The 15,478-nt window shown below is 40.9% G+C and overlaps 1 protein-coding gene across 17 annotated transcripts in view; it reads right to left on the reverse strand.

Moving 5' to 3' along the window:
* The window catches only part of Mpdz (multiple PDZ domain crumbs cell polarity complex component), a 218,880-nt gene that overhangs the window by 58,579 nt on the left and 144,823 nt on the right, over positions 1 to 15,478 (reverse strand). For 12 of the 17 annotated variants that reach the window (XM_029553939.1, XM_029553935.1, XM_029553941.1 and 9 more), the window contains 4 exons: positions 12,230 to 12,271; positions 9,267 to 9,371; positions 6,008 to 6,100; positions 298 to 475 (listed from right to left, as the gene is read on the reverse strand). In XM_029553939.1, the coding sequence (XP_029409799.1) occupies positions 298 to 475; positions 6,008 to 6,100; positions 9,267 to 9,371; positions 12,230 to 12,271 (418 nt within the window). The remainder of the gene's footprint in view (positions 1 to 297; positions 476 to 6,007; positions 6,101 to 9,266; positions 9,372 to 12,229; positions 12,272 to 15,478) is intronic. The other 5 variants (XM_029553949.1, XM_029553943.1, XM_029553940.1 and 2 more) reach the window with 1 other exon arrangement.

A 15,478-nucleotide genomic window follows, 5' to 3' on the forward strand; every position in this document is an offset into this window, starting at 1 on the left:
TATACACACATTATTAAACATTTAAATTTTTACCCTAATAAATTTTCTGTGTTCTTTCAATGGTTATTTTCCTTAGGACCTACGCTTTTAAAACCATCTATATCTCTAAACAGGAGTCTCCCCATCGAGATATATAACCTGCTATCATATACATATAACGAAACTGGATGAGAGTAAAGAAACGCCTTGAGCAGAGCCATACTTGACTGGGTGGAATGGCCAGTATAAAGAAGACAGCTCCTCTGGTGAAGAAGGTGGAAGAGGACAGGGTTGAACAGAAGGCTCACTGGAGCGTACCTCAACTATTCTGTCTCCAGGTTTCAAGGTCCCATTTCTGCCAGCTGGACTGTCTTCGAGAACATGCTTGATGAAGATGCCTCTCATCACCTCACCATTGCTCAAGCGGCTCCCCATCCCTCGGCCACCGACGATGCTGATGCCCAAGGATTTGCTTGGTTCTCGCCAAAGTTCAACCCTATAAAAAATAAACTGGAAACTCTCAGAGGAAATACAAATAATTCCCGAAACGTCTTCTTGCAGATGACACCAGAGGCAACACAAGAAAAACACAAAGTGGACCTCACCAATATGACAGAAGGACACAACTGGCAATCACACATCTGATATGGGATTGATATCCAGAATGTATAAATGAAATTCCTAAAACTCAATTACAAAATACCAAAATAGCTGAATCAAAAATCAGAAAGAACTTGAATAAACATTCAGCTACACATAAAGAATGATTAACAACTGCAGCGATAAAAGTCAGTGTTCAATAAAACACTATCTCACTAGCTAGAGAGACAGGTCAGTGGCTAAGACCACTTGCTGAGCTTGCAGAGGACCTGGGTTAGGTTCCCACAACCCACATGATGGCCCACAATCCACTGAAACTCTGGTTCCAGGGGAGCAGACACCGTCTTCTGGCTTCTGTGGGCACCAGCTAAGCACGTGGTCCACTTTCATTCATGAAAACGGTATTCATACACTTAAAATAAAAATAATAAATCAAAACTTAAAAGCACACTGGCTCATACCCATAAGGCTGGCAATTATAAACAAGCAAGAAACAGAAACAAGTATTTGTGAGAATGGAGGTAATGGAGCCCAGCGCACTGCTGGTGGGAACATGAAATGGCACAGCCGCTGCAAAGATAAAAAATGCAACTACCGTCTATCTCAGCAATCCTACGTCTGGGCACACAATGGAAAGAACTCAGAGCAGGATCGTGAATGGGTATTTTGAACACCAGCATCATAGAAGAATTATTCACAACAGCTAAACGGTGGCTGCAATGATGAACGAGTAAGGGGCTTGCAAGGTGCCTCAGGCTCAGCTGCATGTCAAGGCACTTTGCGTGCAAGCCTGACACTAGAGCTCCATCCCTGGGACCTTCTAGAGCCAAATGTAGTGGCTCACCTGTATACTCCCAGTACTCCTACAGAGAGATGGGAAACTAGGCAGAAGAGTCACCCAGAAGCTCACACGCCAGCTAGCCTGGAGGACACTGAACAGCAGAAACAAGAATGATCTGCCTCAGTGAGGTGGGAGGAGAAGCAACTCCCAAACGCTGTCCTCTTACTGCGTCTGCCTGCACTCAGGCACACACACATTTCCCCGAAATAATAAGTTTTCAGTTTAAAAAGTAAGTGAATAAGCAAAATTATATATATAGTTCATTGGAATATTAGCCTTAAAAAGGAAGGAAATGCTGAAATATGTTTCAACATGGATAAAGGACACTATGCTAGGTAAAACAGCCCAACTAAATGAAGTGAGAGGCAAAGGCCCTACTAGTTCACTGATGAGGGAACCAGAGTAGATGTATTCAGACACAGGAAGTAGAATGGGGGTTTCTTCGGGGTAAAGTGGACAGGAAGATATTGTTTAATAGACACAGTTTTAGTTTCACAGGGTGAAAACAGCTCTGTAGATGGATGGTGCTGATGGTCAGATAGGAAAGGTTCTGAATGCCTCTGAAATATACACTTAAAATGCTTAGGATGATTAAAAATAATGATAATATTTTTACTCACAATGGCATACTCGTAGTAAAAGATCATTCTAAATACTTTTCATTTCGTAAGACCTGATAAACATTAACGTATTTATGAAGCTGATTTGGTGTAAATATTGGACTCCCACTCTAGGCTAAAGCACACACACCAGTACAGAAGTATCATTTTGCAGGAGCGTTAATGCTACAGACATTAGGCAATCCCGCCACTGAACAGATGGCAACTCCCAGGCTTAGCAGCCAAATCCAAGGAAAGAACGCTTTTGCACACGCTAATCAGAAGCCTGCCTCTGTAGGAGCCTTCCCTGCCAGGGCAGACCTGGTCATTAACAGTCAGGGCATGAACAACATAGCTGAAAACACACTTCATGATCTGGTCCCTCAACTACCTCCCCCAACTCCCTAAAGCTGCTGTCCCCTCTCCACTCCAGCAACCCCAGCTTCTCTTCACTGCTCTGTAGTTGATTTGCTATGCTATGGCCTTGGCAATTTCTACGCTTTCCCTATCCACAAAGGAAACACATGAACTCACATAGAATAACTCCAAAAAGCTTGAGAGCTGAGGATCGAATTTGGTGGGAGTGATTGTCTGTTATGTGCAAAGACCTGGGCTTGAGCCCAAGCACTGCACAGAAGATGAAGAGAAAGGAGTGAGGACGCATCAGCAGTGCACACCTCGTGAAAGGGACTGGCGTGAGGAGGAGGTGCACAGCCGCGGTGTTTGCTGGGACGAAGTGAGGAAGCAGTTGGTAGTGTTGATGAGACCCTGAAGTCTGTTCCAGGCCTGACAGGTGAAGGTGCTGGACATCAGGAACAAGAGGACAGCGTGGTCATGGTGTCCTTGACATTGACATTGAGCTGTTCCCAGATAGGAAGAAAAACAGGACTACTGCAAAGTAAACGAAGTGGCAGAGAGAAGGGAGTCAAATGGCGATGAGAAAAGAAGAGGTCTCTTCCCCTTGGGGCAGGACATTTTTCTTAACTGAAGGTCTATAATCCTAGAACTGGACTCTTACCATGACCTCTGACCTTAGAAAATCTTCATGAATAAACCAACTAAAATATCTAAAATATATTCACCATTTTCTCTCCGGAAATTCTATAAAATCAAAGAACTCACATTCTTTTCTTTTTTTAAGATTTATTTCATTTGTGTGTGCATGTGTGTGTATGTGCACATGCATGTACACATACGCATGCTGGTATCTAGCTCCAGCTTTTCTATTCTTGAAGTAGTTATTCAAGTAAAATAGCAAGACCAAAAGCTAGCTATCGTATGTACACATTTTGGAAGGCAAAAGACATAGGTAAGACTCTTCACCTAAGAAAAAATAAATTTAAAAGAATGAAAGAAAATGTCTCCTGAGGCTCTTCATGAGTACTGTAAATCAGAAGTGCTTTCTAGAATAACACAACAGCAGAAAATGTTTATTGAGGGTTCATGGTGTCTCAAAGTTAGCTGTATATATGTTCACTTAATTCTCACATCAACCCTAGAAGGTTTATACTTTTTACACCCCATTAACCAAGAAAGGAAGAACCACGGGTTCGGTAAGTTTGGAGGATAGCACTGTACACTCTACTGGGATTGGCAGTTTGCCTACACTGCTATGAAGTACAGCCTGCGAAGCCTTAACAATGCAGAGGACAATGAAAGCCAGAGATGCTGAAATGATCACAGTGCTGAGAAGACAGACTGCTCAGTCACTGGATGCAGAATTGTCAGCATCTCTGGGAAAGGGAAAGGGGCACCTGTGAGGAAGCAGTTTGCAGTACCGTCCACGGAGGAGCACGGTATGACTCTGGACCCAGACTCTGGGCTGTGAGCAGAGGGCCTGAATCAAATGCAGCTCTCCTGGGACTTAACCATGTGACAGTAAGCAGCGTCCTTAGCCTCTCTGTCTTATTTAATTCAGCCTTGAAATAGAGCCGATATGAGCAGACGAGCAGCCCGTCTTATCAATCCTACTGCACCTATACCCTGTTTATCAAGACAAAGTGATATTTTCTGTCCACTGACAGAACACTTTAAAATCTAATTATGATGTATGTCGAGTGGAAAAAAGAAAACTCATATACTGAAACTCAAGTACGATCTGCAAAAGCCACTGTTAAAAGAAATAGGACAACTTCAAATAAAGTAAAAATCATATAAATATGTAAGGCACTAATTCTTATGACTATATACCCTAGATAGAATTACACACACACACACACACACACACACACACACACACACACCAAAAAAAAAAAAAAAACCACAGACATTTACTGCACAGAATTATAACAGCAAGTAACCGTTAAGCACTAAAATATCAGCCTGACTAATGATAAGCCGAGGCATAGTCAACTGCTGGGATGCAGCAAAACTCAATTAAACGAATTAGATCCTTAAGTAACATATATGACACAGACCTTCACAACACAGGACTGAGGAAAAGATAAGCTGGAAAGTGGTACCAATGGAAATCACTGGCAAGCAGGAAACAAAACCAAAACAGTCCTATCTATTCACAGGCTTATTTTACAGTCTTAAAAAAATTTCAATTTATTATTCTTGCTGTTATTTGTATTAGTGAAAGCAAACTGGCTATTGAAGAAATTCAAATTGAAAACTCACTTTAGATGTCTGGAAATATTTAGCTTTTCTAAAAATGACAAAATGATATTCTCTATATTTTGGAAAATACGATGGCTGTAGGCTTAAAGATGATCTGCGAACAGGCAAAATCACCCCACATTCCACCTCCAGAACCATTTTTTATGCACTGTACAGCAAATACTAATGTTTATCAAATGCAAAGCCCCATGGCGATAATGTTAGAGCTGTCTGGAGGGGATGACTGATGATTACTGACATTTAATACCTCATATTGTTCTCTGTGTCATCATCTCCAGATCCTGCCCAGCTGAGTTCACTCCGTTTTCTTTGGAGGCAGAATTTACGTCTTAACACTAATTTCCTTGTTACTCACCAAATGTTACTCACTTCTCTGTCTGGGTCCATATCCAAAACTCAGTAATTCCTACTAAATAGAAGTTGACTTTATGCAGCATGAACATGCTAATATGCCTTTGTGAACGATGCACAGGATTGATCTGAGCCTATTCAAGTTAAATTGTCCTCTCTGTTGCACAGGAAGTTAGTGCTGGACACTGGAAGGCTGAATAAATTCAGCCTGTGATAGCAAAGCTCTTTGCTTATACTTTCTGGCTTTCTTTCACACTCACACGAGTGTTTCTGGTTTTGTTGTTTAGGGAGCAGGCATGGTCTTACTATACAGTCTTGGCTGGTCTGGAACTCACTATGTAGATTAGGCTGGCTCCAAACTCAGAGAAATCCACTCTGCATCCTAAGTGCTGGTATTAAAGGCATGCACCACCATGCCCAGTCCCCATGTTTTAAATATATATTTGAATAACTTTCTACAAATGCTAACTAAAATTTAAATTAAACATTTAGTACTATACCTAAAACTCTTCAGAAATTATTATTCATTCGAACTACCCATGTATTTTTCTATATTTTTCTGTAATTTTTTTAGTGTCTACTATAGATTCTTACATGTAAGTTAGTTTTGTTTTTTTTTTTAATGTTGTATGAGTATACTTCTGGCATGTATGTAAGTGCACCCATGTCATGCAATGCCCGTGGAGGTCAGAAGAGGGCATCAGATCCCCTGGAACTGGAGTTACAGATGGTTATTGGCCACCATGTGGGTGCAGGGAATTGAACCCAGGTTCTCTGCAAGAGCAGCCAGTGCTCTTAACCACTGAGCCATCTCTCCAGCCCCACATAATTTAGTTTTAGCCCCATGTGATAAATACTATTTTCTCCAATGTACACGTGAAGAAACGGAGGATTAGCAGTATTAAACAATTTGTTTGATATCGTAAGTAGCAAGTTACAGGCTACTCCAGAAAACCACACGTATCTTTAAACATCTACAGCCACTGAATGAGCAGATCCCAGACATCGCCCTTACCTCCGGGGCTGGTTCCAACCACTGCCTGTGGCATTCTGTAGCTCACTCTCTTCCCCTTCTCCTTCTTCTCTCTCTGGTAGTTCTGGGATGTCTCTGGATAAGGAGATAAACAATGACTATTCCAAGCACTATTGCCTCAAATGTACTTCATTACTGGCTAAGCTAAAAAATGCAGGACGGGTTGTAGTTTCACTGTACACGACCTATACAAGGTTCTAACATTTTTATAGCACAGGAAAGGAAAACTAACCAAATAAAATAACCTGACACTAGAATCAGCTACCATTAATCAGTCTAGAGACAAACTGAACACTAAAGCCCTGTCTGGTCTGTTTGCTGATGGGACAGGAGACTGAAGGAGAGGAATGGGAAGAATGCAGTAAACACTGGGGCTTCAAAGGAAAGCCACTCAGCAAGCAAATCTCTGCTCTAAAGGAATTTACCATCAGTTTATTTTATAGCAACTGAAAAAAAAAATCTAAGGAAAGTATGTGTTGAAATTAGTCATTCTTCACTGACAGGAATCCTGAACTCACACTACATAACTTCAAACTTTGAGGCGAGAAGTCATGCAACAATTCACCTGCACTTGAATGTGATTCACATTGCTTACAAACCAATGTCCAGACTCTCCATGAACATCTTCTTTGACCTACCTGGTAGATTTCCTTAAAAGCTGTTAAATGAAATTTACCTACCACAGGCCCTAACAACTGTTTTTATGTTTGAAGTCCCTTTTATATACTGAAGAGGGCAGATGGAAAAAAGACTGACGTTGAAGTCTCAGCCTAACAATGGACAGGAATGCTGGTAATAGCTCCAAAAGAGGGCCTTCTAAAAACGATGTTAAATGCTGAGGATAAACAGACCCAGAAGATGCCAAAGAGATGAAAAGGAGATGAAGGAAAAGTGGGCTTGGGGAGAGAGAGAGAATGAGCACTTGAGATGGCACACGGCAGGAGGAGGTTTCAGCCCTAAAGCCCGAGTAGGGAGAGCTACGCATAAGCACTCTAGCTACACTGTACCACAGACCTGACATTTTAGCTGTGAGAAGACATGTCCTTTATCTTCTATATACAGATCCCAGTTTCTTCTAATAATTCTACAGTGCTGAGTCCTTTCACTAATCCAGACCTGCTCCTGTAAATATGCTCCTGTAAAAATTCTGTGACTTGGCATGTGGTTTCAGGGACTTGAGTGTCACATATTGCTTAGAGAAGAACAGAACAATTCTTTCGTTCCTTCACTCTCAGTGAAGAAGGAATTAAATTGCTTTCTCCCTGTGATAGAACGTTGCAGTCAAAGGAATTTCTATGGACCATCGCCACTACCTATATCTGCATATAAATGTGGCAGACAAAATAAAATGGACAAAGCCACATGGTAGTGTGGCTGTGAGAAAAGAACTAAGGCCACCTGACCACACAATCTAGCTCTTACTTTCCCTTCGTCTTATGTGTTTATTTTAAGGATTTATGCAATTCTTTCTTTGGATCCGACTGACAAGATCACCCAGCCTGACTGACTGCATCCTAAGCTTGGCTTTAAACTGGCTGTGGGACTCAGGCAAGCTAAGTTCTTTCTGCTGCAGATGTAAACTGTCAGCATCTTGAATTAATAACAAATATGCTTTCTTTGTGATGAGGCAGCTGGTCACTACAGTGAACAATCAAGGTCATTTTCCTTCCTGAGCCGAGGGAAGAACAGGGATGAAAGCAGTTCTTTCTTCCTAGAACTTTTGACTGTTTTCAGGCCCATGAATTTACCAGGACTCAGATGCTAACTGGTATTCCATTTGCACACAAGAAAGCTCATTTTCCCCATTGTTACAGGAAACACTGGGAAACTCCAATCAACCCATGTCATTAAGCCCGAGACAGTAATTCTGGAGTACACGGTGGCCCCGTTTGGGGTAGGGTGGGGTACTCCTTGTCCCACAAACCTCATGAGACCAAAGGGCTGTAACATGACTTGTCTTTATTAAGCACAGAGCATGCCTTTCCCTTCCAGTTCACTTCCTGTACACTGTGGTCTGAGGAATTTGCAGAGGAAGCAATGTAGTATCATGATTCCTTCAGGGCCTCTGGACACCAGGGGTTCTGCGATTGATCCATTGTGGAGGAAAAACTTATGGGAAGGCCTCCAAATGTTTACAAGGCTTTCTGCTCTACAACATGCTTAAAGAAAAGTCTGGAATTCAACTTGTGAAACAGCAAAAAACAACCCACAACTGGGAGCAAAATGGTATATATTTCAGAGAAAAACAGGTTGGCACTTTGCCCCTTGTCCTAGCTTGGTCAGTAGTACCACCAAGCCCCAGGTTCTGCTATATTTAAGATTCAAGAAGCTTGGTCTTTATGATTTAAAAGCTCTCTATATATTATATACTAAGAGCACAAGCCAGGTATGGTTGTACATGCCTTTAGTCCCAGCATTGGGGAGATAAGAGTCTCTGTGAGATCAAGGCCAGCTTAGTCTATATAGTAAGTTCCAGGACAGCTGGGACTATAGGGAGACTCTGTCTCAAAAAATATCACACACACAAACACTCATACACACACACACACACACACACACACACACACACACACACACACACACACACACACACACACACACGTTAAGCACTATTTCCTAACATTCTCTTCTCTACCCACTAGAACTCTTTATAAATTGTTTCTGTGGGGGGGGTTGCTAAAAAAATCTGAGTTTGATATTTTTAGAAAAAATAAAACATTACATAAACCCATAGAAAATGTACATTCTCAGGAATAAACGAAATAATAATCATAACTGGGGTAAATTACCAAAACTTAATGTTAAAAGTGTTATATTATGTGGGTGAATTAAAGATTATTTCAGTTTTTTACTTTGACTGTTCACATATTTCCCCCACCTTCTTTTCTTTTCTTTTGAGACAGGGTTCCATTACAGCATCAACTGATCTGGAACTTGTTATATAGACCAGGGTGGCTTCCATCTCCGAGATCCTCCTGCCTCTGCCTCTAGAGTGCTGAGATTAAAGGTGTGCGCCACTGTGCCCAGCCTATTCCCTATATTTTCAGTTTCAAATGACAAATTACTTAAGTAATTGAGACAAAGGGAGAGAATATGCTTTTTTAAAAATCTTGGAAGAGAAAACGGAATTCAGACATTTAACTTGGTTCTTACACTGCCTGTGGATCAAAAGTTTGTTTTTGTTTTTTTTGTAATTTTCTGCTTCATTATTTCTTTGCAGTGGATTTAGTGATTAACTCACCTGCCAGTGTATGAAGAAAAAATGTCCAGTGCCATTATTCCTCCAGATTGGTGACCGAAACTTACTCTGAACTCCTCCAAGTATTCTGCAGGCACGTAAGTAATTCTGGAAAGAAACATGAGCCATGAGAGCAAAGGGATACAGCTCTTCTTGCTATGAGAGCTCCCAAACACAGAAAGCATTACACTGTACATTCAGCTTCGCTTTTCATTGACTCATTAAATCAGCATACTCAGCAAATGATGCAAGACTCAAAAAGCAAAACCCACAGACAAACTCAACAACTGAAATTTAATTTGTAAATGCTACTGATAAACTATGAATTTATTATAGTAATAATCATGCAGGGAAAAAATCAGCATTACTTATTTTTCCAAATGAGAAAGTTAATAGTAAATTTTTGAAAACAGGAAGCTCTAAAAGCTCTGGGTTTGAACCTCTACAGGACAACAGTGAAGGATGAATGGCTGCATAAGGCTGGGGGTAGCTCAGTTGTGGAATGTTTGCTTACCGTGCCTAGGGTCTAGAGTCATCCCTACCACCACAAAATGGACAGGACATAGTAAGCAATAATAACAACATTCATTTTGTTCAAAAATATATGGTTCCTTCAGCAGAAATAAAGTCAACAAACTCTTATTAAACACTTGAACATCTGGAATGATTTATGTCTTCATAATACATAGCTGTAATGATGGATAGTAATAAGCATCATCAATAACCAACTTACCTCCATTCAGTTAAAAACGCTCAAGTCTGAAGTGTGAAGCTAAATTACTTAAGTTTAAGGAAAGACTCACTGACATGTAGCAACTTCTTATATGTTCACTTTCTTTCTTTCACAGAAAGCCTGTTGTTCACACTTGAAAGACCAGGTACTAATTCAAGTAACATCTGAATGTCCATCATGTGGAAGACACTGTACTAGATGCGGAATACATTTGCAATGCTTAAAACCCAGACTGAAAAATTCAAATTACTGCTACCCTGTAAGTCTAACTTTACACAGCTGATAAATTCTTATGTAGGTTGTTGAATATCCTCAGGTTAATCAGTAGTAACACAAAAGAAATACTGTGCCAGAAGTCAGCGTGGTAGGCATTTTTATGCAACGAAGAAAGAAATATGTATAAAATGCATTCAATATAGAAATAATGAAGACTATTGAACCATCTACCAAAAATGAATTCACTAAAATAAGTTCATAACATCTTGGCCCTGGAGGGCAAAGATATGACAATTATCTTTCATGTTGTAAGAAAATAAAAATTATACTGATTCACAATTTCTGGAGCAGTGAGGGTGTATTTCAGACACATTAAATAAAAATGCTCACTTTTACTCTTCCAAAGTGTGGGTACTCGGGTTTGAGTGTGGTGGGAGGGAAAACAGCACTGCTAAATCCCCAAACCCTCAACTGCAAGAGTATCATCTTTTATTTAATATTTTATTTATTATTTTTATTTTATGTGTAGGCGTGTATTGCCTGCGTGCAGGTAAGTGCACCTGTGTTGTGCAATGCCGACAGAGATCAGGAGAGGCTGACAGATCCCCTGGGACTGGAGTTACGGACAGTTGTTAGCTGCCATGTGGGCACTGGGATTCGAACCTGGGTCTTCTACAAGAACAACCAGTGTTCTTAACCACGGAGCCATCTCTCTAGCCCCAAGAGTGTCATCTTTTATGAGGCACCGATAAGCTGAACAGCACTGATGAGGTACCCACACCCTGATAGCACTGCTCAAAGTGATACCGGCTGCCTGAAGACATGGCTTTCTACATCGCAGTCATCCCCTAGCAGGACACTCAAGTTCTCTGGGGATCTCCGGTGACACTTCTGCCTCAAGGACCAAAATATGAACAGAAAATACAGATTAGGGAATTCTGCCTAGGTAGGGTAAAAGAGTTGCATTTTTACTCTGGACGAACTTACTCATCTATATAGACACATTCTTTAAGGTGCTACAAAAGTACTAAATAGTTGATTTGTTGTTATCTCTTCAAATTGAATTAGTCAAAAACATGTAATATATTATTACATCAGGAAAGATTGACTCTTTTATACAAAGAAAAATTACTACAAAATCTAAAAGTTAGTAACACAATTTCACAGAACTTTTATTTTTAAAATTTGGGAAAACACATATAAAGAACTCCAGTTAAAAAATTAAAAAACAAGGGGGCAAAGGTAGCAAAGGAAACTAATAATAACAAGCATACCCTATTGGTTTTTAGCCAGTTTGAAATCCCAAACAATGTTCGTTCATAATGTGCTTTTCTTCTGTATTTGTTTAAATATGATTTTCTTCCATCAATGGGTGGGAAATGAGGGACTTATAAATATTTGTTTGATATCTGGTTAGCAAGGACAAAGAGCCAAGAAAGAAGTTTCCATGAACATTTAGCCCAAAGCGAGAGCAAGGCCACCAGAACCGACATCCCACAATGCAACAGTTCATGCAGAACAATTCCAGCACATGCCTGGTCACAAGGCCACGTGAAACGTCCAGATCACCATAGAGAACGTCAAAGTTGAATGACAAACTGCATAAACACATTGAAACAGCCTACTTGAGTAATGTATTACAAATCTTAGCTGTCAACTAACCTTCGGTATACACAGAGTAAAAGCCTGAAATGTTAGTGATGCAGAAACGTGCTACGGCTATGAATCCAGAGACCATGCCTGCGCATGCAGACAGGCACATCCCGGACAAAGGAGCCTGCAAGCTTGGTGGCTGGCAAAAAGGATTTCCAAGTCAGTTCACAATCATCACCACAATGCAAAAATGCAGCCATCGCTGGAATTTGTTCCAGTAAATGAAGAAAAGAAGCCAAAATGTACACACAGAATCTATATCTGGATCTACTCCTGCTTTGAGACGTCATGAAAGGACGAAATGGTTTCCACAGACGAGTTGTAACACACAGCTACGATGAGCTTTTGAATCACTGATACTCACACATAAAAGGGGGCTCGATCGTCAGCAGGTGCTGCAGAAAATCTAGAATGTGAAGCATACGCCACGGCATCTTTTTACAATGGTGTTAACAAATGTCAATGTCTTGTGCTGAATGTGAGACGCATACATATGTAGTTACAAGTGGGTGCTCCTGGTTATTTCTCCCCCTTTCCACCTCCCTCTCATCTACACCTCCCCCAGAAAAGCATCTGCTCTTCACTGGTGTCTATAGCAGTGATTATTAACAACCAAGGGAAAATGTAACTGCAATCAATCTTTTATTCCTTGATCAGGAATTCATCCCACACTTTGGGTTAAGGCAGGTGAATTCTGATTCTGGTTGGTAATTATCTGGCAGATGTTATAAGCAGCTGCTGCTAAGCACAAAACCCTGGCTATTATCACAGAAATATAGGAGCTCCTGGCAAGGTGGCGTGAGAAAGGAAACAGAATGCATTCTGGTAAGGCTTCACATCTGGCTTTCCATAGGAAACAAGGAAACCTGGAACTTAAACTGGCCATTCTTGAACACTGGAAAGTCAGATCCTCTATCCAGGAACGCATGAATGTGCACACACTTCTTAGTTATCTACTCTAAACGGCAAGAGAAAGGCAGAGCATTGTCTCAGTAAGCATCGCTTTTTCCTGCAGTCATCGGTGGTTAACCTGAACCAGAGTCTGATACGTTAAGTTTCCACTCTTCCTCCACCACTCCCAGTGAATAAGCAACATGAGGAAAGTGACGTGGACAGAGCTTAGCTCCAGGAAATGAGTGAAAAACTGAACCGGCCAGAGGCCACATCATAGTTCCTCTCATAATGCTAAAAACACTAGGCTTTCCTTTAGGGAGGATGGTCACAGTGAGTTCAAGGTAATTCCAAACCACTTGCTTCATGACAGACAAGTGTTAGAAATGGGATGGGCCAAAAACGCTTCATGGAAAACCCAGAGAACATGCTACTCAGCCAGACCCTGGTCAATCTTAATCAGCAAACACATGTTTTTTCCTAAAAAAGGACTCTAGAAGGATGATTTAAAATTCTATCATTAACTCAGTAAGTCCAGTTACAGTCATCTGAATCAGAGCATTAGTGAGACCTTTAAGAAGAAATCCCATATTTTGTGAGTGTGCTGGTGAGAGTATGTGTGTATGTGTGTGCGTGTGTGTGTGTGTGTGTGTGTGTGTGTGTGTAAAACACCATCTGGTGAGCTTGTGTGGGGACTGTGTCTGAAAAAGACTGACTAGTGAGCATGCATGAGAAGGACTGACATGCATGTGTGTACGTGTGTGTGCATGTGTGTGTGCAAGACTGACTAGTGTGGATAAAAGAAAAAACTGACCAGTGTGCGTGCATAAGAAAAACTGTCAAGTGCACGTATGTGAGAACTGATGTGTGTGTGTGTGGGGGGGGGACTGATGTGTGTGTGAGAGAGACTAATGTGTGTGTGTGTGTGTGTGTGTGTGTTTGAAAGACTGACTAGCTGATTTCAGGTGGGAAAGTGTAAGACTTTTCTTCCTGTTTTAAATGAAAAATTCAGTGTATTTTGACTCCTGCGATGATAAAGTAATCACTTGGGATGCCTGCTCTCCAGATCTCCTTCAACACAATCATGAAGCTGATGCTTTCAAAGGACTGGGGCCTTCTGGCTGAATCAGTAAGTGAAGGGGAAAAGAGACACACAATATACATAAATGAAAAAGGAAAGGAGACATTCTGAGCTTGAAATGTTCCTCCAATTTTCTCTACAACACTAGTTGCACAACATATTTGGGGGCCACTTTTTTTAACTTTTAAAAAAATTTTATTGAGACTTTCATGCATGCATATAAGGTGTTTTGATCAAATCCACACCTACTCCTTCCCCTCCAGGGCCCCAGGTTTTCTGATAACTTCATGAACTCTTTCTTTCTTTTTCTTAATGAGGCTTTTTGCTACTCTAACATTCCCCCCTCTGAAGAGGTAACCCCAAAATCTTTTAGGGATTAGATAAGAGCTCCCAAATACTTTCGACGTTTTTGGCCTTTGGAACAGAGTATGTTGCTAACAGTCCCAAGGACATTTTGACTTTTAGCCAAGAAACTGACTACTTTTCTTTGGGATCTTTTTACCCTAACTGCCTAGCCAATTCCTACCTCCTATTCTTATCACACCATCCTCTGAAGAGGTTACCCAAATTGGCGATAGGGAATCAGGACGCAGACCACTCTGGCTTCTTTCATGCTGAACAGGGATGCAGGGTGAAGCAATTGGTTTTCTTGGGGGCCATTTTTGAATTTCTACAGTCATTAGAGCTGAGGGGCAAGGCTAGCACAGTATGCATTCTTGGGCTGAGCGTGCCCAACATGAGCACCACCAAACAACACACCAAGTGTTCAGTCACCAGCCACCTGCACTTTACACTACACACAAACTATGTGGCTACAACTCCTGCGATCAATAGCTTTCATGTGCATCCATAACACTCACCTTTTAGAAAAAAGGAAAGGCTGGCCACAAGCGATAAGGAATGAATGTAGTTTCCGTTTTTGTGTAACACAGGGACCGATGTTTTAAAGTGATGTTCACTTGCACTCTTATCCTTGGAAGACAATCTGTGGCTATGCTTCACTGTAAGGTGAAAGTCATGCACAATAGGAAAGCCTCTCTGCCTAAGTAACACCTCTCTGGAACACCACAGCAGAACCCCTTCCAGTGGCACATACTGCACTTTTTATGGATGGCAGAAAGAAAAGCACGTTGTAAGTACAGCTTTCTTGGCCTACGTTCTAGCAATGCATACATTTCAAAGGAATGTCATCAGCAGAATAATAACGTAGAAAAGTGCCCGCTATGGTAATTACTGTATCAGTTTAAGATGAATAGCTTTTCCCTGGGCTTTTATTTTATGTTTTTATCCCTTGTACATAAACACAAACATTCAATGACTAATGTTGCAGGGAAAAGTCACATTGATTAGGTATGGTAATAAAGTCACGAATTGCTTTTGATGCTGGTTCAGGAACATTTAATGACTTCAAAACTAAACTATATATGTGATGTACTTTTAGATCATTATGGGCTTATGGGGAAATTTAAGCACTTCCTGTTAAAATAACCTACATGGCCTATAATCAGAGGATACCAAACACATTAGTGAATCCCCATGGGTCATGAGATAGTTCAAGAAAGCTAAGATTTAGGTTGGTCTTCTGCTGTTTGGTCTTTTTCATAAATGATCCTTAAAGAACTGCTTTGGTTCTAAGATTCA

The sequence above is a fragment of the Nannospalax galili genome, unplaced genomic scaffold (assembly GCF_000622305.1).
Source record: "Nannospalax galili isolate Female #2095 unplaced genomic scaffold, S.galili_v1.0 scaffold663, whole genome shotgun sequence".
In the NCBI taxonomy this organism is placed as follows: domain Eukaryota; kingdom Metazoa; phylum Chordata; class Mammalia; order Rodentia; family Spalacidae; genus Nannospalax; species Nannospalax galili.